Consider the following 24821-nt stretch of genomic DNA (forward strand, 5'->3'; position numbering starts at 1 on the left):
ATGAACTACAACAATTGTACATCCCTGTCTGGCGTAAAAATAAAAAAGGGAAGGTGGCTTAACCGTGGCTATCAAGGGAAATCAGGGATAGTTAAAAGCCAAGGAAGTGGCATATAATTTGGCCAGAAATAGCAGCGAACCCGGGGACTGGGAGAAATTTAGAACTCAGCAGAGGAGGACAAAGGGTTTGATTAGGGCAGGGAAAATAGAGTACGAGAGGAAGCTTGTAGGGAACATTAAGACGGACTGCAAAAGCTTCTATAGATATGTAAAGAGAAAAAGGTTAGTAAAGACAAACGTAGGTCCCCTGCAGTCAGAATCAGGGGAAGTCATAACGGGGAACAAAGAAATGGCAGACCAATTGAACAAGTACTTTGGTTCGGTATTCACTAAGGAGGACACAAACAACCTTCCGGATATAAAAGGGGTCAGAGGGTCTAGTAAGAAGGAGGAACTGAGGGAAATCCTTATTAGTTGGGAAATTGTGTTGGGGAAATTGATGGGATTGAAGGCCGATAAATCCCCAGGGCCTGATGGACTGCATCCCAGAGTACTTAAGGAGGTGGCCTTGGAAATAGCGGATGCATTGACAGTCATTTTCCAACATTCCATAGACTCTGGATCAGTTCCTATCGAGTGGAGGGTAGCCAATGTAACCCCACTTTTTAAAAAAGGAGAGAGAAAACAATGTATTATAGACCGGTCAGCCTGACCTCAGTAGTGGGTAAAATGATGGAATCAATTATTAAGGATGTCATAGCGCATTTGGAAAGAGGTGACATGATAGGTCCAAGTCAGCATGGATTTGTGAAAGGGAAATCATGCTTGACAAATCTTCTGGAATTTTTTGAGGATGTTTCCAGTGGAGTAGACAAGGGAGAACCAGTTGGTGTATTTGGACTTTCAGAAGGCTTTCGACAAGGTCCCACACAAGAGATTAATGTGCAAAGTTAAAGCACATGGGATTGGGGGTAGTGTGCTGACATGGATTGAGAACTGGTTGGCAGACAGGAAGCAAAGAGTAGGATTAAATGGGTACTTTTCAGAATGGCAGGCAGTGACTAGTGGGGTACTGCAAGGTTCTGTGCTGGGGCATTGTACATTCATGATTTAGACGAGGGGATTAAATGTAGTATCTCTTAATTTGCGGATGACACTAAGTTGGGTGGCAGTGTGAGCTGCAAGGAGAATGCTGTGAGGCTGCAGAGTGACTTGGATAGGTTAGGTGAGTGGGCAAATGTATGGCAGATGAAGTATAATGTGGATAAATGTGAGGTTATCCACTTTGGTGGTAAAAACAGAGAGACAGACTATTATCTGAATGGCGACAGATGAGGAAAAAGGAAGGTGCAACGAGACCTGGGTGTCATGGTACATTAGTCATTGAAGGTTGGCATGCTGGTACAGCAGGCGGTTAAGAAAGCGAATGGCATGTTGGCCTTCATAGTGAGGGGATTGGAGTACAGAGACAGGGAGGTGTTACTACAATTGTACAGGGCCTTGGTGAGGCCACACCTGGAGTATTGTGTACAGTTTTGGTCTCCTAACTTGAGGAAGGACATTCTTGCTATTGAGGGAGTGCAGCGAAGGTTCACCAGACTGATTCCCGGGATGGCGAGACTGACATATCAAGAAAGACTGGATCAACTGGGCTTGTATTCACGAGTTCAGAAGAATGAGAGGGGACCTCATAGAAACGTTTAAAATTCTGACGGGTTTAGACAGGCTAGATGCAGGAAGAATGTTTCCAATGTTGGGGAAGTCCAGAACCAGGGGTCACAGTCTAAGGATAAGGGGTAAGCCATTTAGGACTGAGATGAGGAGAAACTTCTTCACCCAGAGAGTGGTGAACCTGTGGAATTCTCTACCACAGAAAGTTGTTGAGGCCAATTCACTAAATATATTCAAAAAGGAGTTAGATGTAGTCCTTGCTACTAGGGGGATCAAGGGGTATGGCGAGAAAGCAGGAATGGGGTACTGAGGTTGCATGTTCAGCCATGAACTCATTGAATGGCGGTGCAGGCTCGAAGGGCCGAATGGCCTACTCCTGCACCTATTTTCTATGTTTCTATGAACCTTTGTTGCACCGCCTCCTTCAATGGGTTGTGTGGCCCATTCAAAGTTACACGCAAAATTTCACATTTGAAAAGGGCTGTGCGGGATTGGCCACGCAGTTTAGAGGGAATGTTCATAGTCAACGTGACAGCCAATTTAGACACAGCAATACGATGACGACCAGATAATCTGTTTGTGATGTTGGTTGGAAGGATAAATATTGGCCCTAGGACACCGGGGCGAACTCTCCTGCTCTTTGAAATAGTGTCTGTGGGATCTTTTACAACCACCTGAGCGCAGCCGGAGCCTCTGTTTAACGTCTCATCCGAAAGAGGGCACCTCCGGCAGTGCAGCACACTCTCAGTATGGCACTGAGTGTGTCGGCCTAGTTTTTGGCCAGGGCACCAAATAGTGGGATCATTTAGTTCCACCCAAGAGAGCAGACGGGTTCTCGGTTCTACATCTCGTGTGAAAGACGGCACCTCCGGCAGTGCAGCGCTCCAACCGCACTGCACTTCCCCGGAGCCTTGCATCCCTTGCCTCATTTCCCTCGGTGTCGAGTGGCACAGACGAGGCTCGATCTAGGCAGATCGCACCAAGGCAAAGCACCAGGGGCGACATTGAGCTGGGAGGAATAGTGAAACCTGTTTGTGGTCCCCTGCCTGCCCATATAAAGCCCTGGTTAGACCACACCTGGAGCACTGAGCAGTTCTGGGCACTACACTCAGGAAGGGTATATTGGCCTTGGAGGGATTGCAGCGTAGAGTTTTCCAGAATGATAACTGGACTCCAAGGGTTAAATTACGAGGAGAGATTACACACATTCGGGTTGTATTCCCTCTAATTTAGGTAATTTGACCAAAGTTGTCAAGATATTAGGGGGAACAGATAGGGTAGATAGAGAGAAACTATTTCTGCTGGTTGGGGAGTCTAGGACTAGGGGGGCGTAGCTTAAAAATTAGAGCCAGACCTTTCAGGAGTGAAGTTGGGAAACATTTCTCCACACAAAGGGCGGTAGAAGTTTGGAACTCTCTTCCGCAAACAACAGTTGATGCCGGGTCATTGGTTTGTTAAATTGAAGATTGATACCTTCTTGATAACTAAAATTAGAGCCAGGCCTTTCAGGAGTGAAGTTGGGAAACACATCTACATACACAGGGTGGTAATAGACTTTGGTCCAGTGAAAAAGAAGGGCGGTAAGAGAAGGGTTAACCAGCCGTGGATAACCAAGGAAATAAAGGAGAGTTATCAAATTAAAAACCAATGCGTATAAGGTGGCCAAGGTTAGTGGGAAACTAGAAGATTGGGAAAATTTTAAACGACAGCAAAGAATGACTAAGAAAGCAATAAAGAAAGGAAAGATAGATTACATAGGAACATAGAAAATAGGTGCAGGAGCAGGCCATTCAGCCCTTCTAGCCTGCACCGCCATTCAATGAGTTCATGGCTGAACGTGAAACTTCAGTACCCCATTCCTGCTTTCACGCCATACCCCTTGATCCCCCGAGTAGTAAGGACTTCATCTAACTCCCTTTTGAATATATTTAGTGAATTGGCCTCAACTACTTTCTGTGGTAGAGAATTTCACAGGTTCACCACTCTCTGGGTGAAGAAGTTTCTCCCCATCTCGGTCCTAAATGGCTTACCCCTTATCCTTAGACTGTGACCCCTGGTTCTGGACTTCCCCAACATTGGAAACATTCTTCCTGCATCCAACCTGTCCAAACCCGTCAGAATTTTAAACGTTTCTATGAGGTCCCCTCTTACTCTTCTGAACTCCAGTGAATACAAGCCCAGTTGATCCAGTCTTTCTTGATAGGTCAGTCCCACCATCCCGGGAATCAGTCTGGTGAATCTTCGCTGCACTCCCTCAATAGCAAGAATGTCCTTCCTCAAGTTAGGAGACCAAAACTGTACACAATACTCCAGGTGTGGCCTCACCAAGGCCCTGTACAACTGTAGCAACACCTCCCTGCCCCTGTACTCAAATCCCCTCGCTATGAAGGCCAACATGCCATTTGCTTTCTTAACCGCCTGCTGTACCTGCATGCCAACCTTCAATGACTGATGTACCATGACACCCAGGTCTCGTTGCACCTTCCCTTTTCCTAATCTGTCACCATTCAGATAATAGTCTGTCTCTCTGTTTTTACCACCAAAGTGGATAACCTCACATTTATCCACATTATACTTCATCTGCCATGCATTTGCCCACTCACCTAACCTATCCAAGTCACTCTGCAGCCTCATAGCATCCTCCTCGCAGCTCACGCTGCCACCCACAAATTTGGAGATACTACATTTAATCCCCCTCGTCTAAATCATTAATGTACAATGTAAACAGCTGGGTACCCCATTATGAAAGTAAACTTGCGCAAAACATTAAAAACAGATAGTAAAAGCTTTTACAAATATATAAAATGGAAGAGAGTGACTAAAGTAAATGTTGGTCCCTTAGAAGATGAGAAGGGAGATTTAATAATGGGAAATGTGGAAATGGCTGAGACCTTAAACAATTATTTTGCTTCGGTCTTCACAGTGGAAGACACAAAAACCATGCCAAAAATGCTGGTCAAGGGAATGTGGGAAGGGAGGATCTTGAGACAATCACTGGGGAGGTAGTGCTGGACAGGCTAATGGGACTCAAGGTAGACAAGTCCCCTGTCCTGATGAAATGCATCCCAGGGTATTAAGAGATGGCGGAAGTTATAGCAGATGCATTCGTTTTAATCTACCAAAATTTTCTGGACTCTGGGGAGATACCAGTGGATTGGAAAGCAGCTAATGTAACACCTCTGTTTAAAAAAGGGGGCAGACAAAAGGCAGGTAGCTATAAGCCGGTTAGTTCAACATCTGTAGTGGGGAAAATGCTTGAAGCTATCATTAAGGAAGAAATAGCGGGACATCTAGATAGGAATAGTGCAATCAAGCAGACGCAACATGGATTCATGAAGGGGAAATCATGTTTAACTAATTTACTGGAATTCTTTGAGGATATAACCGAGCATGGTGGATAAAGGTGTACCGATGGATGTGGTGTATTTAGATTTCCAAAAGGCATTCGATAAGGTGCCACACAAAAGGTTACTGCAGAAGATAAAGGTACGTGGAGTCAGAGGAAATGTATTAGCATGGATAGAGAATTGGCTAGCTAACAGAAAGCAGAGAGTCGGGATAAATGGGTCCTTTTCGGGTTGGAAATCGGTAGTTAGTGGTGTGCCACAGGGATCAGTGCTGGGACCACAACTGTTTACAATATACATAGATGACCTGGAAGAGGGGACAGAGTGCAGTGTAACAAAATTTGCAGATGACACAAAGATTAGTGGGAAAGCGGGTTGTGTAGAGGACACGGAGAGGCTGCAAAGAGCGTTAGATAGGTTAAGCGAATGGGCTAAGGTTTGGCAGATGGAATACAATGTCGGAATATGTGAGGTTATTCACCTTGGGGGGGGGGGGGGAGGGAAACAGCAAAAGGGAATATTATTTGAATGTGGAGAAATTACAACATGCTGCGGTGCAGAGGGACCTGGGGGTCCTTGTGCATGAATCCCAAAAAGTTAGTTTGCAGGTGCAGCAGCTAATCAGGAAGGCGAATGGAATGTTGGCCTTCATTGCGAGAGGGATGGAGTACAAAAGCAGGGAGGTCCTGCTGCAACTGTATAGGGTATTGGTAAGGCCGCACTTGGAGTACTGCGTGCAGTTTTGGTCACCTTACTTAAGGAAGGATATACTGGCTTTGGAGGGGGTACAGAGACGATTCACTAGGCTGATTCCGGAGATGAGGGGGTTACCTTATGATGATAGATTGAGTAGACTGGGTCTTTACTCGTTGGAGTTCAGAAGGATGAGGGGTGATCTTATTGAAACATTTAAAATAATGAAAGGGATAGACAAGATAGAGGTGGAGAGGTTGTTTCCACTGGTCGGAGACTAGAACCAGGGGGCACAACCTCAAAATACAGGGGAGCCAATTTAAAACCGAGTTGAGAAGGAATTTCTTCTCCCAGAGGGTTGTGAATCTGTGGAATTCTCTGCCCAAGAAAGCAGTTGAGGCTAGCTCATTGAATGTATTCAAATCACAGATAGATAGATTTTTAACCAATAAGGGAATTAAGGGTTGCGGGTAAGTGGAGCTGAGTCCACGGCCAGATCAGCCATGATCTTTTTGAATGGCGGAGCAGGCTGGAGGGGCTAGATGGCCTACTCCTGTTCCTAATTCTTATGTTCTTATGTTCTATGTAGACTAAATTTGACACCGAGCCACACGAGAGATATTTGAACAGATGACCAAAAGCCTGTTCAGGAGCGTCTTGAAGGCGGAGAGGTTTAGGGAGGGAGTTCCAGAGTTTGGGGCCCAAGCAGCTGAAGGCATGGCCACCAATGGTTGAGCGATTATAATCAGGGATGCTCAGGAGGGCAGAATTGGAGGAACGCTGATATATCTGGGGCGGGGGTTGTGGGGCTGCAGGAGATTAGAGGTCATGGAGGGATTTGAAAAGCAGGATGAGAGTTCTGATTATTGAGGCGTTGTCGAGCTTATAGTAACTGAGCAATATACATCTGAAACTACTGGAACAATGCCAACGCTTGTAGCTGAGGCCTGGTTAACCTTTCTTGGCTGAGTTTTATTTTGCAATAATTCGATGGTGTTGCTGTTTTTGACTGAATTTGGGGGCATCTAAATTGACAGGTTTAAGGCAACAGACTGAAGTTTTTGCCACTGTTTGTCTGGATCCCATGCAAAGACCCACAACGAAGTGATGGCTGGTTGACTTTCTTTGTTCAGATTGAGGAGTTGTAAAAATGACACTAAACTCATCGTGTCAGCTGTGGCTCAGTGGGCAGCACCCTCGTCTGAGTCAGAAGGTTGTGGGTTCAAGTCCCACTCTGGGACTGGAACTGATGCTTTGGGGCAGTACTGAGGGAGCGCCGCACTGTCGGAGGGGCAGTACTGAGGGGGGGAGTACTGAGGGAGCGCCGCACTGTCGGAGGGGCAGTACTGAGGGAGTGCTGTACTGTGGGAGGTGCCGTGTTTCGGATGAGACATTAAACCGAGGCCCTGTCTGCGCGCTCGGGTGGATGTAAAAGATCCCATGACGCTATCTCGAAGAAGAGCAGGGGAGTTATCCCCGGTGTCCTGGGACCGATATTTATCCCTCAATCAACATCATAAAGAAAGATTACCTGATCATTATCACTTTGCTGTTAGTGGGAGCTTGCTGTGTGCAAGTTGGCTGCCTCATTTCCTACAATACAACAGTGACTACACTCCAAAAGTATCCCATTGACTGTAAAGCGCTTTGAGTTGTCTGGTGGTCGTGAAAGGTGCTATATAAATGCAAATCTTTCTATTTAAAATAACTTTTAATTTTTTAATCTTTTTTTTTCTCCCCTTGTAGTGCTCAACCCTGACAACACATTTCAGATTCTGATTGACCAAACTGTTGTCAACAGTGGCAGCCTCCTGGAAGACATGACTCCTCCCATTAATCCTCCGAAAGAGATTGAAGATCCAGATGACCAAAAACCAGAAGACTGGGATGAGAGACCAAAAATCTCTGACCCTGATGCATTTAAACCTGAAGACTGGTGAGTAACTTGGTTTGCTGCAAGTCCGTCAAGGACTTAAGATTGTATTTCCTCCAAGCAAATATTGGGAAGGCCGAAACCATTGTTTTCAGTCATCAGCACCAACTCCGTTCCCTAGCCACTGACTCGATCCCTCTCAGTGACAGCAGTCTGAGGCTGAACCAGACTGTTCGCAACCTGGGTGTCATATTTGACCCTGAAATGAGCTTTCGACCACGTATCCACAGCATAACCAAGACTGCCTATTTCCACCTCCGTAACATCGCCCGTCTCCGCCCCTGCCTCAGCTCATTCGCTACTGTAGCCCTTGTCCGTGCCTTTGTTACCTCGAGACTTGACTATTCCAATGCACTCCTGGCTGGCCTCCCACATTCTACCCTACATAAACTAGAGGTGATCCAAAACTCGGCTGCCCCGTGTCCTAACTCGCACCAAGTCCCGCTCACCCATCACCCCCTGTGCTCGCTGACCTACATTGACTCCCAGTTAAGTAACACCTCGATTTCAAAATTGTCATCCTTATTTTCAAATCCCTCCATGGCCTCGCCCCTCCCTATCCCTGTATTCTCCTCCAGCCCCGTGACTTCCCCCCCCACATTGATGTCTGCACTCCTCTAATTCTGCCCTCCTGAGCATCCCTGATTATAATCGCTCAACTATTGGTGGCCGTGCCTTCTGTTGTCTCGGCCCCAAGCTCTGGAACTTCCTGCCTAAACCTCTCCGCCTCTACCTTTCTTTCCTCTTTAATGACACTCCTTAAAATATACCTCATTGACCAAGCTTTTAGTCCCCTGTGCTAACATATAAGAACATAAGAAATAGGAGCAGGCCCCTCGAGCCTGCTCCGCCATTTAATAAGATTGTGGCTGATCTGATCTTGGCCTCAACTCCACTTCCCTGCCCGCTCCCCATAACCCTTGACTCGCTTATCATTCAAATGTCTGTCTATCTCCACCTTAAATACATTAAATTAACCAGCCTTCACAGCTTACCGTGTGAGAGAAGAGGCAATACACCTGTACAGACTGTTGCCATCACGCTAGATTGGAGTCAGTTGAAGGAATCCGTTGATTTACAGGAATCACGATGGTTAGTTTTGAACCAGTGCTCCCCACCCCCCACGTGTCAAATGTAACAAACATATTCAACACCACGGGAATAGAAACTGCGATCTATATCCCTGGTCAGGGCTGTCAATGCGGGAGCTGTGAGGAGAAATGTCTGCTCAGAAATACTGAGGCAAATCACAACCGGCTTTCAAACAAGTGGATCAGACCTCAATAAATTCTACAATTCTCTCAAATAATAAATTAAACTACAACGGAACAAGATTTTTTTTTTATCCGCTTCTTAATTGATCGTTTTGGCAAGTCCAGCGACAACGGTCAAAACAAAACCTAGGACCTGCATGTGCAACTCCTTCCGGCACATTGGCAGCAGTCGCTTCCAGGCTATGTAAAGAAAGACTTGCATTTATATAGCGCCTTTCACGACCGCTGGGCGTCTCTAAGCGCTTTACAGCCAATGAAGTACTTTTTGGAGTGCAGTCACTGTTGTAATGTGGGAAACGCGGCAGCCAATTTGCGCACAGCAAGCTCCCAAACACAGCAATGTGATAATGACCAGATAATCTGTTTTTGGTTATGTTGATTGAGTTCGCCCCAGGATACTGGGGAGAACTCCCCTGCTCCTCTTCAAAATAGTACCATGAGATCTTTTATGTCCACCTGAGCAAATGGACGGGACCTCGATTTTAAATCTCATCCAAAAGATAGCACCTCGTGTCAGCGCGGCGCTCCCTCGGTGCCGCCCCCTCGTGTTAGCGCGGCGCTCCCTCGGTGCCGCTCCCTCGTGTTAGCGCGGCGCTCCCTCAGTGCCGCTCCCTCCGACAGCGCGGTGCTCCCTCAGTGCCGCTCCCTCCGACAGCGCGGTGCTCCCTCAGTGCCGCTCCCTCGGTGCCGCCCCCTCGTGTCAGCGCGGCGCTCCCTCGGTGCCGCCCCCTCGTGTCAGCGCGGCGCTCCCTCTGTGCCGCCCCCTCGTGTCAGCGCGGCGCTCCCTCGGTGCCGCCCCCTCGTGTCAGCGCGGCGCTCCCTCGGTGCCGCCCCCTCGTGTCAGCGCGGCGCTCCCTCAGTGCCGCCCCCTCCGACAGCGCGGCGCTCCCTCAGTGCCGCCCCCTCCGACAGCGCGGCGCTCCCTCAGTGCCGCTCCCTCCGACAGCGCGGCGCTCCCTCAGTGCCGCTCCCTCCGACAGCGCGGCGCTCCCTCAGTGCCGCTCCCTCCGACAGCGCGGCGCTCCCTCAGTGCCGCTCCCTCCGACAGCGCGGCGCTCCCTCAGTGCCGCTCCCTCCGACAGTGCGGCGCTCCCTCAGTGCCGCCCCCTCGTGTCAGCGCGGCGCTCCCTCAGTGCCGCTCCCTCCGACAGCGCGGCGCTCCCTCAGTGCCGCCCCCTCGTGTCAGCGTGGCGCTCCCTCAGTGCCGCCCCCTCGTGTCAGCGCGGCGCTCCCTCAGTGCCGCTCCCTCCGACAGCGCGGCGCTCCCTCAGTGCCGCCCCCTCGTGTCAGCGCGGCGCTCCCTCAGTGCCGCCCCCTCGTGTCAGCGCGGCGCTCCCTCAGTGCTGTCAGAGTGTCAGCCTAGATTTTTGTCCTGAACTTCCTGGAGTGGGACTTGAACCACAACTCAGAGGTGAGAATGCTGCCCACTGAGCCACAGCTGACACACTGTGGTTCATATGGAAAAGGTAATCTGAAATGGGGTAGAATAAAGTTCGTAATGACGAATGCGCTGTATCTCATCAGTTGATGGAGGGATATCCGCTTTGGCCCAGTGGGTAGCATTCCTGCCTTTTGAGTCAGAAAATCATGGGTATGGGCTCGGGCTCCACTCCAGCAACTTGAGCCCATAATCCAGGCTGACATTTCAGAGCTGTGCTGAGGGATTGCTGCACTGTTGGAGATGCCGTCATTTGGATGAGTTCTCTCGGGTGGACGTAAAATGTCCCATGGCACTATTTCAAAAGCAGGGCTGTTCACCCTGCTGTCCTGGGCCAATATTTATCCCTCAACGAGCATGACAAAAAGATTATCTGGTCATTATCACATTGATGTTTATGGGAGCTTGCTGTGTTCAAGTTGCCTGCTGCGTTTCGCACATTACAACAAGTGACTACACTTCATACTGTGGAGATCCTCATCTCTGTCTCCCCTCACTGTGGGATCTTTCCCCTCCCTCCGTCTCTCCTCCCACTCCCTCAGTCTCCCCTCTAAACTGTGGGATCTCTCCCCTTCTACATTCCACAGGCTTTTAAACGCACCATCCTTTTAATTTCTCATCTGTCTTTCATGGATCATCTCCCTGATGGTTCTCGAACTTGATATCCTGTAGCGTGGGCATCAACCCATCACTGGGGTTTCTCGAGGGGGTGAGGGAGTGGAACACGCCATCCTTGGAGTGGAACATTGGAACAGTGTGACTCCAGCTGAGGTTCTTGGTCGTGTTAATAGAACCAGGCAGCGGTGCCATGGGAAGGTCCTGTCCACTAACGGCTTGCGATCTTCTCCCATTGGCAGGGACGAGGACGCTCCTGTTAAGATTCCTGATGACCATGCAGTGATGCCCGAGGGCTGGCTTGAGGATGAACCTGAATACATTGCTGACCCCGATGCAGAGAAACCGGTGGACTGGTAGGTTCAGCTTAGTCCAACTGCTGCGGGTGGGGGGGGGGGCGCGCGCAGAGTGGGTGCTGGGCGGGGGCGCGTGGTGTGGATGTGGGGGGCGTGCAGGTGTGGACGAGGGTGGGTGTAGGGGCGCGGTATGGGCAGGAGTGGGACGCGGTGCGCTGGGTGGAGCTGTGGTGGTTGTTGGCGGAGGACGCTCAGTGTGGGGGGGCAGGGGTTGTGCGGTATAGACGGGTGGGAGGGCGCACGTGGGGGGGGGGGGGGCATGCGGTATGTGGGTGGGTGTGTGTCTGGGGGCGGGGGAGGGTGGCCTGGTATGGGTGCGGGACAGCAGGGCACGCGGTGTGGCTGAGGGGGGCGGTGTGGTGCACTGGGAGAGTGTGTATGGGGAGGGACTTTTACCGGCTGGTGGGGGTGTATTGGGGTGAGTGTGTGTGATTGCTACCCGGGGCGCGGGAATTTGGTCAGCGGCAGTGTTGATGGAAGCACTGTACTAAAACTGTCCGACAATTATTTTGTTGAGGATTGGCGAAGGGGTTGCTGGGAATGACGCACTCTGTCTGCCTCTCTAGGGACGAGGAAATGGATGGTGAGTGGGAGGCTCCTCAAGTTGCCAATCCCAAGTGTGAAGCTGCCCCTGGCTGTGGGCCATGGAAAGTGCCGATGATTGATAACCCAGATCACAAGGGCAAATGGAAAGCTCCAATGATTGACAACCCCAGCTACCAGGTAATGGCGATCAAGTCGGACATGTTCCTTTTGTTGACCACAACATTATTCGTCTCCTTGCATTCAGTCTAATTTAGGATTCCTTTACTTTTTATGGTCCAGCTTTGCTTCTAGGATTTCCTTCAGTTCCCAATTGACTCCAATTTCTATCCCTGAGCCATTTATTCTTGCTTTTACTGAGCTATGAACTTCAGACAAAATTGAAAGTTACTATTAAATTTGCTTCCACCACCCTTTCAGGCAGTGCCTTCCAGATCATCATAGCTCAAATTCTCCTCGTCTTCCCCTCTGGTTCTTTTGCCAAATATCTTAAATCTGTGTCCTCTGGTTACTGACACTCCTACCCCTGGAAACACTTTCTTCCTAATTACGCTGATCAAAACCCTTGGTCATTTTGAACACCTCCTATTAAATCTCCTCTTAACCTTCTCTGCGCTGAGGAGAACAATCCCAGCTTCTCCAGCCTCCCCACATAACTGAAGACCTTCATCCCTGGGACCTCCCATATAAATCAATATCCATGAAGTCTTGTCAGTGGGAAAGAGCAGGGGGAGTGGGACTAATTGGACAGTGTTTTCAAAGAGCAGTCACAGACACGATGGGCTGAATGGCCTTCAGCCCTGTGTGATATCTAGGAATTATGATTCGGTTGCATTTGGCTAGTAGTGAGAAAAGGTGAGTTACACAAGTTACAATATTGCAACTAGTTCTGAACTGAATGTGGTGTTTTACTAGCTTATTTTAATCTCATCCCATCTCGATATCCACCACGCTGGTAATTTCATGACTTCAGCTCGCGATTTAACTTTTCTTCTGTAGGGTATCTGGAAACCGAGGAAGATTTCCAACCCGGACTACTTTGAGGATCGGCACCCATTCAGGATGACTGCCTTCAGTGCTGTTGGCTTGGAGCTGTGGTCGATGACATCTGATATCTTCTTTGACAACTTCCTGGTCTGCTCTGACAAGGCAGTGGCTGACCAGTGGGCAAACGATGGCTGGGGTCTGAAGAAAACTGCTGACGGGGCGGCTGAGGTAAGGACACAATCTTAATAAACTACAGCCAGGGTAGGTGCAGAATGGAGAGATCCTGCCTGGCCTTTTTTTGGTGGGGGAACGGCTAGAATCAGTTACCTTAGACATTGATCTCATTTAAGAAATAGGAGCAGCAGTAGGCTATTGGGGACCCTCGAGCCTGCTCCATCATTCAGTAAGATCATGGCTGATCTTCGACCTCAACTCCACTTCTGTGCACTGTCCCCATATCCCTTGATTACCTTAATATCCAAAAATCTTATCTATTGAGAGTTGGGTGCAATGATGGGAAGGTGTAGGGTTGATATTTTGGAAGGATGAGGTCAAATGAGCGAAAGGGTCATCTTGATCCAAACCAATCTTATGAAATGTGTTGGGAGAATGAAATCGGGCTTTTGCAAAATAGACTTCTGTGAACACCATGTGCAGTTTTGGTCTCCTTACCTAAGGAAGGATATACTTACCTTTTAGAGGGAGTGCAATGAAGGTTCACCAGACAGATTTCTGGGATGTAGATTGTCCTATGAGGAGAGATTGAGCAGGCTGGGCCAATATTCTCTGGTGTTTAGAAGAATGAGGTGTGATCTCATTGAAACACAAAATTCTTAGAGCTTGACAGGGTGGATGCAGGGAGGATGTTTCCCCTGGCTGGGGAGTCTAGAACCAGGGGTCACAGTATCAAAATAAGGGGTCAGCCATTTAGGACTGAGATAGAGAAATGTCTTCACTCGGAGGGTGGTGAATCTTTGGACTTTACCCCAGAGAGCTGTGGATGCTGAGTCATCGAGTATGTTCAAGGCTCAGATTGATAGATTTTTGGTTACTCGGAATCAAAGGATATGGGAATCGGGCAGCAAGATGGAGTTGAGTTAGAAGATCAGCCATGATCTTATTGAATGGCTGAGCAAGCTCGAGGGACCGTGTGGCCTACTGCTCCGAATTATGATGTTCTTGTGTTGTATTTAAATGTGAATCATTTTATTTCAATGTGTGTCACCTATACAATTTGTGATGTCGCAAGATATCCTGAGAATTAACATCCTATTTTGTGTTCATGTTCACTTAATCTTCAGGTACTTTTTTTGGCGTTTTTTTAACGAAGTGTCAATGTTCTCAGTTGGTGGGGCATTGAGTGGGCAGGGTTCGAGAGGCTCACGCTGAGGAACCTCCAAACACATGAAGACTTTTCCCTAGGTTTATGACCATTTGCTAAAGATGATCCAGCTCTCACAATCAAAGGAATTAGTTTGATTCGGTATCCCTGATGTCATGGGATATACGGCATAGAAAAACAGGCCATTCGGCCCAACCAGTCCATGTCGGCATTTGTGCTCCACTCGAGCCTCCTCCCGTCTTTCCCCATCTAAATCTATCAGCATAACCCTCTATTCCCTTCTCCCCCATATGTTTGTCCAGCCTCCCCTTAAATGCATCGATACTATTCACCTCAACCACTCCCTGTGGCAGCGAGTTCCACATTCTCACCACTCTGGGTAAAGAATTTTCTCCTGAATTCCCCATTGGGTTTATTACTGACTATCTTATATTGATAGCCTCTAGTTGTGTTCTTCTCCACAAGGAGGAAACACACTCTGTATCCATTCTATCAAAACCTTTCATAATTAGCTGACTAAGGAAGAGAAAGTCTAATCCACAGTTTCTCAGTGGGCACACTGTTTATATACCTGTTAATCAGTCTTGATAAATATTGAATCAGAAGACATTTTATATGCAAATTGGTCGAGAAGAGAGAGGTGACCTGTTCATCCTTTCCTGATAGATATACCCTCTCATTTCTGGTATCATCCTTGTAAATCTTCTCTGCAACCTTTCCAGTGCCAGTATATCCTGTTAATAATATGGTGACCAGAACTGCATGCAGTACTCCCAAGTGTGGTCTAACCAAGGTTTGGTACAAGTTTGGCGTAACTTCTCTACTTTTCAATTCTATTCCTGATTTTTTTTTATGGCCTTGCTAACCTGTGTCGCAACGTTTAGTGATTTGTGTATTTGTACCCCGAGATCCCTTTGTTCCTCTACCCCACACCCAGACTCCCACCCTCCAATAAATTACCTCCCTATTCTTCCTACCAAAATGTAATACCTCACATTTATCTGTGTTGAAATTCATTTGTCATATGCCCATTTTGCAAGTTTATTAATGTCCTCCTGTAATTTCTTTGCAATCCTCCTCAGTATTGACTGTCCCCCAACTTGGTGTCATCCGCAAATTTATAAATTGTTTTTGATTCCAAAGTCTAAATTGTTAATATAAATTGTGAACAGCAGTGGTCCCAGCACTGATCCTTGTGGAACACCACTACCCACCTTCTGCCCCTGTGAAGTTACCCTTTACCCCCACTCTCTGCTTTCTATCTTGAAGCCAGCTAGCTATCCACTTGTCCTCTGACTTTGATCATTAGTCTATTATGCCGTCGGCTGTGGCTCAGTGGGCAGCACACTCGCCTCTGAGTCACAAGGTTGTGGGTTCAAATCCCACTCCAGGGACTTGAGCACATAAATCTAGGTTGACACTCCAGTGCAGTGCTGAGGGAGTGCTGCACTGTCTGAGGGGCCGTCTTTCAGGTGAGACGTTAAACCGTGGCCCCGTCTGCTCTTTCAGGTGGATGTAAAAGATCCTGTGGCACTATTTCGAAGAAAAACAGTGGAGTTATCCCCGGTGTCCCAGCCAATCTTTACCCCTCCGTCAACATCACTAAAACAGTTTATCTAGTTGTTATCACATTGCTGTTTGTGGGAGCTTGCTGTGCGCAAAATTACCTGCTACGTGTCCAACATCAGTGACTGCATTCCAAAGTACTTCATTGGCTGTAAAGTGCTTTGAGACATCCGGTGGTCGTGAAAAGCGCTATATAAATCCTAGTCTTTTTAACCTTGCCCCAAGGCCTTTTGATCATCAGACCTTTAGACAAAAATCTGAACTTTGACAATATATTGAAAGGGAGTAGATCAAAATATCTTGCAGTGGTTGTTGTGGGTCAAGTTGTAGAAAGTCCTTTAACTCCATATGGTTGAAAGAGCTAAAAACTTTCAATGTAGGGCATTGAGAAATCTTGTGATGCCTGTAGGGGTGAGAGTTTTCTTGAAAGACACCTAACGAAGATACTGTTGGTAAATGACACCAAGCCTGTGGGTTGTGGGAGGGGGCGGTAAGTCGGAACACTGCGGGAGGCGAGGAGTTTGAGTGTTGAGGTTCTGGGAAGGAAAGAGTCGGAGAGGTGCAGAGATGGAGAGAATGCAGGGGGAAGGAAGGATGTGAAGAACGGTGCATTTGATGCTTGTTGAAATCAAAATCAAAGTGATCTCCTGGATTAGTTTCGATCGCTTGGATAGTTCTTAAAGGAATTTTCCCAGATAATTTTTCCCCCAACTGGCCTGGGTTTTTAATCTGGTTTTTGCCTTTCTCAGGAGAGCACATGGCTCCGGTTGGGGTGGAGTGTGTCTCTTTCCTCCCCCCCCCCCCCCCCCCCACCCAGGTTGAAAATGTCAAAACTGAGTGATAGATTTTTGTTAGGGTTACGGAACCAAGGTGGGTAGATGGAGTTAAGATACAGATCAGCCCTGATCAAATTGACCAGGCTCGAGGGGCCGAATGGCCTCCCCTTGTTCCTAACTCTAGATGCTGTTAACCCCACTGATTATTTTTGGTGGTGTTCCAGTTTCAACCCCTCGAGCCTGGTCCACCATTCAATTTGATCAGGGCTGATCTGTATCTTAACTCCATCTACCCGAAGAAGCTTCCAACCTCCGTCCATTGGAACCTTTCTGTGTCTCTTGCCAATCAATCTTTCCTCTTGTTCTCTCTCTGCTCCAAGTGGATTTCTTACTCCCCTGAATTCCTGCGATCAAAACTTACTGCACTGTTTCCGACTCCTAACTTATTCTTTCCTTGGACCCCAAACCTCCGGATCTCCTCACCTCCCTCTGATTACTTGCTCCCGACCAATTTTACAGCCTTTTAGACTGAAACCCAACGTCAACTAATCACTGCATTCTGACTTCCCTCCTCTTCCTTTCCACCTAGGGGCCATCAATATAAGACAGTCACTAACCAAGCCAATGGGGAATTCAGGAGAAACTTCTTTACCCAGAGAGTGGTGAGAATGTGGAACTTGCTGCCACAGGGAGGGGTTGAGGCAAATAGTATCTGCATTTAAGGGGAAGCTGGATAAACATATGAGGGAGAGAGGAATAGGGTGAGATGGAGAGGGGTGGGAGGGGGCTCGTGTGGAGCATAAACCCTGGCACGGACCCGTTGGCCAGTTTCTATGCTGTAAATACTTGGTAATACAGTGTAACCTTAACATGAACTGTGGGCTATAACCCTACTCCAAAATTGTCCCCATAACAAGTGAGCCAACAGCTTACTATCTCTCAGCATTGAGGAAATTCCAATTAACATTGGAGCATTTTTTTTGAAAAAGTATTCAAGTGGGAAGTAGAAAGAACCAATGTTCCCCCTAAGGAGTGCAGGCCACCAGTCAATAGCAAGGTCCCTCACAGGCTGTGCATCAATCGTAAGGTCCCCCGTCAATCGCAAGGTCCCACGCAACTCGTGCGTCATTGGCGGGGTCCCCTGCAGGCTGCCCCACCGATCGCGGGGTCCCCCGCAGGACTCCCGCCAATCATGAGGTCCCGCGCAGGCCGTGCATCAGTCGCGACGTCCTGTGGCGTCAGTCGCCACCAGCTGCAGCCGCTGGTAAAGATACTGTGTAGCAAAGTTAAAGGGACCACGCAGGGTAAATCATTCTAGGGAACATTGGAAAGAACCTAATTCTCCCCACTTTTTATTTTGGAAAGTATGTTGATGTAAAAACCCCGCATTAATAAAGCCCCGTTGGATGACCTTGAGGTAAAGACCAACTAACTATCTTGTCATGGCAGCAGTGAGCCTGTCTCTGTTTACTCATGTCCGGAGGGTCCGATAGACCAGCGTTTAATGTGTGCGTTTGGTTTTGCAGTCGGGAGTAGTTGGACAGCTGATGTCGGCGGCTGAAGAACGCCCGTGGCTCTGGATTGTGTACATCCTGATCATCGCCTTGCCGGTGTTCCTGGTTATCGTGTTCTGCTGCACTGGGAAGGTAGGAACCCTTTTCCCCCATACCTGTTAGAGTGTGCTATTTTCAGGTTCGTTGCTTGAGCTGCTTCACCAAGTGACAACGGGCTCGCAGTGAAGCAGTGAGATTCATTAGGTTGATTCTGGAGATGAAGGGGTTGAGTAGGTTGGGCCTGTACACATTGGAGTTCAGAAGAATGATCTTATTGAAACATATAAGATAATGAGGGGGCTCGACAAGGTGGATACAGAGAGGATATTTCCACTCATAGGGGAAACTAAAACTAGGGGACATAGTCTCAGAATAAGGGGCCACCCATTTAAAACTGAGATGAGGAGGAATTTCTTCTCTAAGGGTTGTAAATCTGTGGAATTCTCTACCCCAGAGAGCTGTAGAGGCTGGGTCATTGAATATATTTATGGCGGAGATAGACAGATTTTTGAGCGATAAGGGAATAAAGGGTTATGGGGAGCGGGCAGGGAAATGGAGCTGAGTCCATGATCGGATCAGCCATGATCTTATTGAGTGGTGGAGCAGGCTCGCGGGAGCCAGGTGGCCTACTCCTGCTCCAGTTTCTTATGTTATGTTCTGGAATTTAGAAAAATGAAAAGTGATCTCATTGAAATGTGTAAAGTCCTTTTATAGGGGGCTTGACAGGGTAGATGCTGAGAGGCAGTTTCCCTCGGCTGGGAAGTCTGGAACTAGGGGGGGGTTACAGTCTCGGAATAAGGGGGTCGGTCATTCAGGACTGAGATGCAATTTCCTCACTCAGTGCGTTGTGAATCTTTGTTATTCTCTACCCCAGAGGGCTGTGGATGCTCAGTCGTTGAGTATATTCAAGGCTGGAAACGATAGATTTTTGAAAACAAAGGGAATCGAGGGATATGGAGATGGAGCAGTAAAGTGGGGTTGAGGGAGACGATCTTAATGAATGGCGGGGCAGGCTCTTGCTCCTGTTTTTATGTTTCTGACGACACTCTGCCCAGCTTCCCCCTCCTGTATCTGCAGTGTGTCTCCAATTAGCTTGTGTATCTCATTAAGCTCAGCGTTCAGCTCATCGATGCCCTATAAAATCTTGGAATGCTTCAGTAAGATTTCCCCATACTGCACGGTTCCTTAGTTTCTCCTTCTGACTTGGGGGCCTTGTGTCTGGTGGCCATTTAGTTGGCCCTTCTCTGTACCAAGGTGGTTTGTTGACGAGAATTGAACACACAAACTCCAGGCAAGGGAGGAACCTCTGCAATAAGCAAGTCATTAATCTCCGAGACCTGTGTCCCGGTCCATCCCGGGTATGGCTCAGGGTTGCGGGGAGAGGGCGGGGAAGTGGACCGAGCCCATGATCGGATCAGCCGTGATCGTATTAAATGGCGGAGCAGGCTCAAGGGGCCGTATGGCCTACTCCTGCTCCTATTTCTTATGTTCTTATGTCGGGTTGCCCTTGAACTGTTCTGCCATGACACTTGCTGGCTAAAGCTTCGTGACACGCCAGACCCAGAGGTCCGATTTTTGTCATCCCAAGCCCGGTGGGTGGAATGTCGCAGATAGACGCTGAATTATTGAGAGTTGATTTGTCTTTTTGTAGAAAGACTCTGCTGCTGAGTACAAGAAGACAGACGCCCCGCAGCCCGATGTGAAGGAGGAAGAGGGGGAGGAGGAAGCGGAGCAAAAGGAGGAAGAAGGGGAAAAGAAGGAAACCGGAGAGGAAAAGACAAGTAAGTAACTCTGAGCTACTTTTGGAAGACTACAGTGTTGTCTTCTAACACTGCTGTGAAGTGCCTTGGGACATTTTACTACATTGCTTTTTGTGGGAGCTTGCTGTGCGCAAAAGTCTGCCATTATTCCTACATTGCAACAGTGACTACACTCCAAAAAGTCCTTCATCGGCTGTGAAGAGTTTTGGGGTGTCATGAAGTCTTGAAAGGCGCTATATGAATGCAAGTTGCTTTTCTTTTAGATTTTTGGATATTAAGGGAATCAGAGTTGTGAACCTGTGGAATTCCCTACCCCAGATCGTTGTTGAGGCCAGTTCGTTAGATATATCTAAGAGGGAGTTAGATTATGGCCCTTGGGGCTAAAGGGATCAAGGGGTATGGAGAGAAAGCAGGAAAGGGGTACTGAGGTGAATGATCAGCCATGATCTTATTGAATGGTGGTGCAGGCTCGAAGGGCCGAATCTCCTGCTCCTAATTTTTGTTCTTGTACCAAGAACAGTATTTATTTTAAGCATGAGGGACTTTAGTTATAAGGAGAGTTTGGAAAAGTTAAGACTGTTCTCCTTGGAACAGAGAAGGTTAAGAGGTGACCTCATAGGAGGTGTTCAAGATGATGGGAGATTTTGATCGAGTAGAGGGAGATAAATGATTTCCTCTGGCGAGTGGGTCAGTAACCAGAGATCACAGATTCAATCACTGGCAAAAGATCAAGAGGGGGAGATGAGGAGAAATGTCTTCACTGAGTTGTCGGGGTCTGGAACGCTCACTCTGAAAAGTTGGTGGGAACTGATTCTATCAATAGTTTAAAAGGGAGGTGGACAGGTACTGGAGGATGAGGCACTGACAGGGTTATGGACAATAAGCAGGGACACGGAACTGAGCACGACTGCTCTCTCTCAGAGCCAGCACAGGCACGACTGGCCGAATGGCCTCCTTGTGTGCTGTAAATTTCTATGATTTTGGAATTCTTTTTACCTTCACTAGTGAGCGGCTTATAAATTATTTTGCAATTGACAGGTTTGGTATTCTGCTTTGGACAATTTATCCATTATCATTGTCTGTCTCGTTGACTGTCTGCTCCTGTTTCTAGTCACATTTATACCTGAGACTCTAGTCAACTGGGGTGTAATATTTTTTACCGCCTATTTCCACCTCCGTAACATCGCCCATCTCCGTCCCCTACCTCAGCTCATCCGCTGCTGAAGCCCTCATCCATGTCCTTGTTACCTCTAGACTTGACTATTCCAACGCACTCCTGGCTGGCCTCCCACATTCTACCCTCTATAGACTTGAGGTGGTCTTAACTCTCCAAGTCCCACTCAGCCATCACCCCCTGTACTCGCTGACGTACATTGGCTCCCAGTTAAGCAATGCCTCGATTTCAAAATTCTCATCCTTATTAACAAATCCCTCCATGCCCACGCCCCTCCCTATCTCTGTAATCTCCTCCAGCCCCACAACCCCCCGAGATATCTGCGCTCCTCTAATTCTGCCCTCTTGACCATCCCTGATGATAATCGCTCAACCATCGGTGGCCGTGCCTTCTGTTGCCTGGGCCCCAAGCTCTGGAACTCCCTGCCTAAACCTCTCCACCTCTCTACCCCCCTCTCCTCCTTCAAGATGCTTCTTAAAACCTACCTCTTTGACTGAGCTTTTGGTCACCACCTTTAATTTCTACTTCTGTGGCTCGGTGTCAAATCTTTATCTCACAATACTCCTGTGAAGTGCCTTGGGATGTTCACTACGTTAAAGGCATTATATAAATACAAGTTGTTGTTGTAATGGATGCATGGTACTGTGACACACACCCATTCCTTCCAAACACACGGGTTCAGGATGTAGTTTGTGAGAGTGAGTCTGCTTCTTCATCGGCAGTCCCTCGAAATGGAGGAAGACTTGCTTCCACTCAGTTCTTGGGTGACTGAACAGTCCAATATGGGAATTACAGTCTCTGTCACAGGTGGGACAGACAGTGGTTGAAGGAAAGGGTGGGTGGGACTGATTTGCCGCAAGTTCCTTCTGCCTGCGCTTGGTTTCTGCATGCTCTCAGCGACGAGACTCTGTGCTCAGTGCCCTCCCGGATGCACTTCCTCCACTTAGGGTGGTCTTTGGCCAGGGACTCCCAGGTGTCAGTGGGGATGATGCACTATATCAGGGAGGCTTTGATGGTGTCCTTGAAACGTTTCCTTTGCCCACCTGGGGATTGCTTGCCGTGTAGGAGTTCCGAGTAGAGGGCTTGCTTTGGGAGTGTTGTCGGGCATGTGGACAATGTGGCCCTCCCAGCGGATTCTGTTTATAGAGACAGTAACCACAGGTAAATGCCCAAAGTGTAAGAGTGGGAAGTTTTTGTCTTTGGACCTCCCTGGGCTAGGATGGGAGAATTTGGCCAGGATTTTACCCGCTTTGTTATCCTGAGCCAGTTTGTGTCGAGAATGAGGAGACCGAGATTAGGCTGCGATGTGATGACCCTTCCAGTTTAATAATCTTTTGGTGTCATTGTTTAGGAATTTAAATGTGGTGACTTGACTTGGCGACAATCCCTGCCCACAGAGTCTTGATTACTGCCTTCAAACAGGAAAAGGCTCTGAAATAAAAACACACAATTCTGGATTGCTAACACAAAAGTGGAGGCTGGCAATCTGGGATAAAAAGAGAAAATTGCTGGAAATGCTCAGCAGGTCGGGCAGCATCTGTGGGGAGAGAAAGAGAGTTAACGTTTCAGGTCGATGACTCGTCGTCAGAACAGGGAAAACGTTAAGAGATGCAACAGGTTTTAAACAAGTGCAGGGAAAGAGCGGGGGAGGGAAGAACAAAAGGGAAGGTCTGTGATTGAGTGGAAGGCAGCAGAGATTAGAGAGACAAAAGCGATGATGGTGCGAGGCAATGGGAGCAGTAATGGGACAAGTAAGAAACAAAACAGTCCACAAGTGTGACCCCGAGCTTCCGGTCGCTTGTCACTTTAATTCTCCACTCCACTCCCACTCTGATATCTCCGTCCTCTGACTCCTCTGCTGTTCAACTGAAGCTTGAGGAATAGCACCTCATCTTTCGTTTCGGCACTTTACAGCCTTCTGGACTCAACATAGAGTTCAACAATTTCAGATCATAACCTCTGGCTCCCTTCTTCCCCCCCCCCCTCCCCCCCCGTTTTTTTTTCTTCCTTTCTTCTCTCTTTTTTCTCTCTGTCTATAATGGCAGCCGGTCATTACCCCGTCATTCACACCCTATCCAGATTAACCCTTTTCTAACCTCTTATCATTACCATTTCAATTCGCCCCATCATTCCTTTGGTCTCTCTAATCTCGCCTGCCTTCCACCCTATCACAGACCTTCCCTTTTGTTCTTCCCCTCTCCCTTTCAGTGCTTAACAATGTGCTCTTCTCGAACATTCAGCAGTTCTGACAAAAAGGGTCGTCGACCCGAAACTTTAACTCTTTTTTTTTTCTCCACAGATGCTGCCTGACCCGCTGAGATTTCCAACATTCTCAGTTTTTATTTCAGATTCCAGCGTCTGCAGTATTTTGCTATCGGTATATTATAAATAAAAGATGGGCCTAGAGGGGGTGTAAATGTGTTTATTTGTACTAACTGAAAGGCAGCCGTTTCTGATTAACTGCATTCTCACATGACCTATTGCTGATTGGTCCCCCTGGAGGATAAGCCACACCCTGAAGTTCCTCTGGAATGTGGAACTGGAACCGCCCAGCCCAAGTTCTGACTGACTTTCCAATTTGTAATTTGATCCATTTTGACTTTAGAAGCCACAGAGGATGGATCTCCCCAAAAGCCACCAAGTTCCAGCTGAAGTCCCTTACCCCAGCACAAGTGCATTGCTTGCACCAGCTGAAGACCCTTCACGTGCATGACCTTCCACCCCCCAGCCCCCCCCCCCCCCCCCCGGGTCATAGATGGGGCATTGTGTGCGGATTGTTAATGGGTTTATTGGGTATGAAGTGGATAGTGACAGTGTCGTGACTTCTGGATATCGTCCACCCCAACGATGTCGCTTGTGACATGTGCACCGAGCTTGCATGCACCAGGCGGTTGGAAAAACATGATCTGTCTTCTGAGTTTCCTCTCTCCCCTCCAATCCCACCCCCACTTGTGTCTCTCTTGGCCCCCCCCCCCCCCCCCGGTGCTCTCTCCTCTCTCTCTCCCCACCCCAGGCTCTCCCCGTGTGTCTCTTTCTCCCCCCACCAAAATCCGGTGCTCTCCTCTCTTTCTCTCCTATTTCCTCCTCTCCCCCCCCCCCCCCCCCCCCACTCCTGCCAGGCGTTCTCTCCCCCGGGTGGCTCGAGGCCCGCTCAGGCTTGTGCTGCGGGAGGCTTGGCAGATGCGTTCGGCTGTTCAGGCCTCGGGGTACAGTTGGTGGTATTTGTCCGACCCCTCGTTTCTGTACATGCGCTCGGGAGACTTAGTGCAAGTAGTTACTCCAAAAACAAAAGTGGAGGCTGGAAATCTGGAATAAAAAGAGAAAATTGTTGGAAACACTCAGCGGGTCGGGCAGCATCTGTGGGGAGAGAAACACAGTTAACGTTTCAGGTCGATGACCCTTGGTCAGAACAGGGAAAAGGTTAGAGATGTAACCGGTTTTAAACAAGTGCAGAGGCAGGGAAAGGGAGGGGAGGGAAGAACAAAAGCGAAGGTCTGTGATAGAGTGCAAGACAATGGGAGCAGTAATAGGACAGGTAAAGAAACAAAAGATGGGCCGAGAGGGGTTGTAAATGGGAATGGCAGGATCATTACCAACAGCTGCTGTCAAACAATGGGAGCGGTGGTTATGATCAAATGTTTAGGCCGTAAGGTTGTAAAGTACTCAATCGAAAATGCTCCGTATGCTGGTTGGAAATTCTTGGACAGTGTCAGCTGTGGCTCAGTGTGTGTAGCACCCTGAGTCAGAAGGTCGTGGGTTCAGGTCCCACTCCAGGGACTTGAGCACATAAAAT

General features: G+C 48.3%; 1 protein-coding gene across 3 annotated transcripts in view; it reads left to right on the plus strand.

The window, feature by feature from the left end:
* The window catches only part of canx (calnexin), an 85497-nt gene that overhangs the window by 53332 nt on the left and 7344 nt on the right, over positions 1-24821 (plus strand). For all 3 annotated transcript variants that reach the window (XM_070877978.1, XM_070877980.1, XM_070877979.1), the window contains exons 8-13: positions 7458-7647; positions 11214-11327; positions 11894-12050; positions 12870-13085; positions 18068-18187; positions 19746-19875. In XM_070877978.1, coding sequence (XP_070734079.1) covers positions 7458-7647; positions 11214-11327; positions 11894-12050; positions 12870-13085; positions 18068-18187; positions 19746-19875 — 927 coding nt within the window. The remainder of the gene's footprint in view (positions 1-7457; positions 7648-11213; positions 11328-11893; positions 12051-12869; positions 13086-18067; positions 18188-19745; positions 19876-24821) is intronic.

This window comes from Pristiophorus japonicus, chromosome 4 (assembly GCF_044704955.1).
Source record: "Pristiophorus japonicus isolate sPriJap1 chromosome 4, sPriJap1.hap1, whole genome shotgun sequence".
Taxonomy (NCBI): Eukaryota; Metazoa; Chordata; class Chondrichthyes; family Pristiophoridae; genus Pristiophorus; species Pristiophorus japonicus.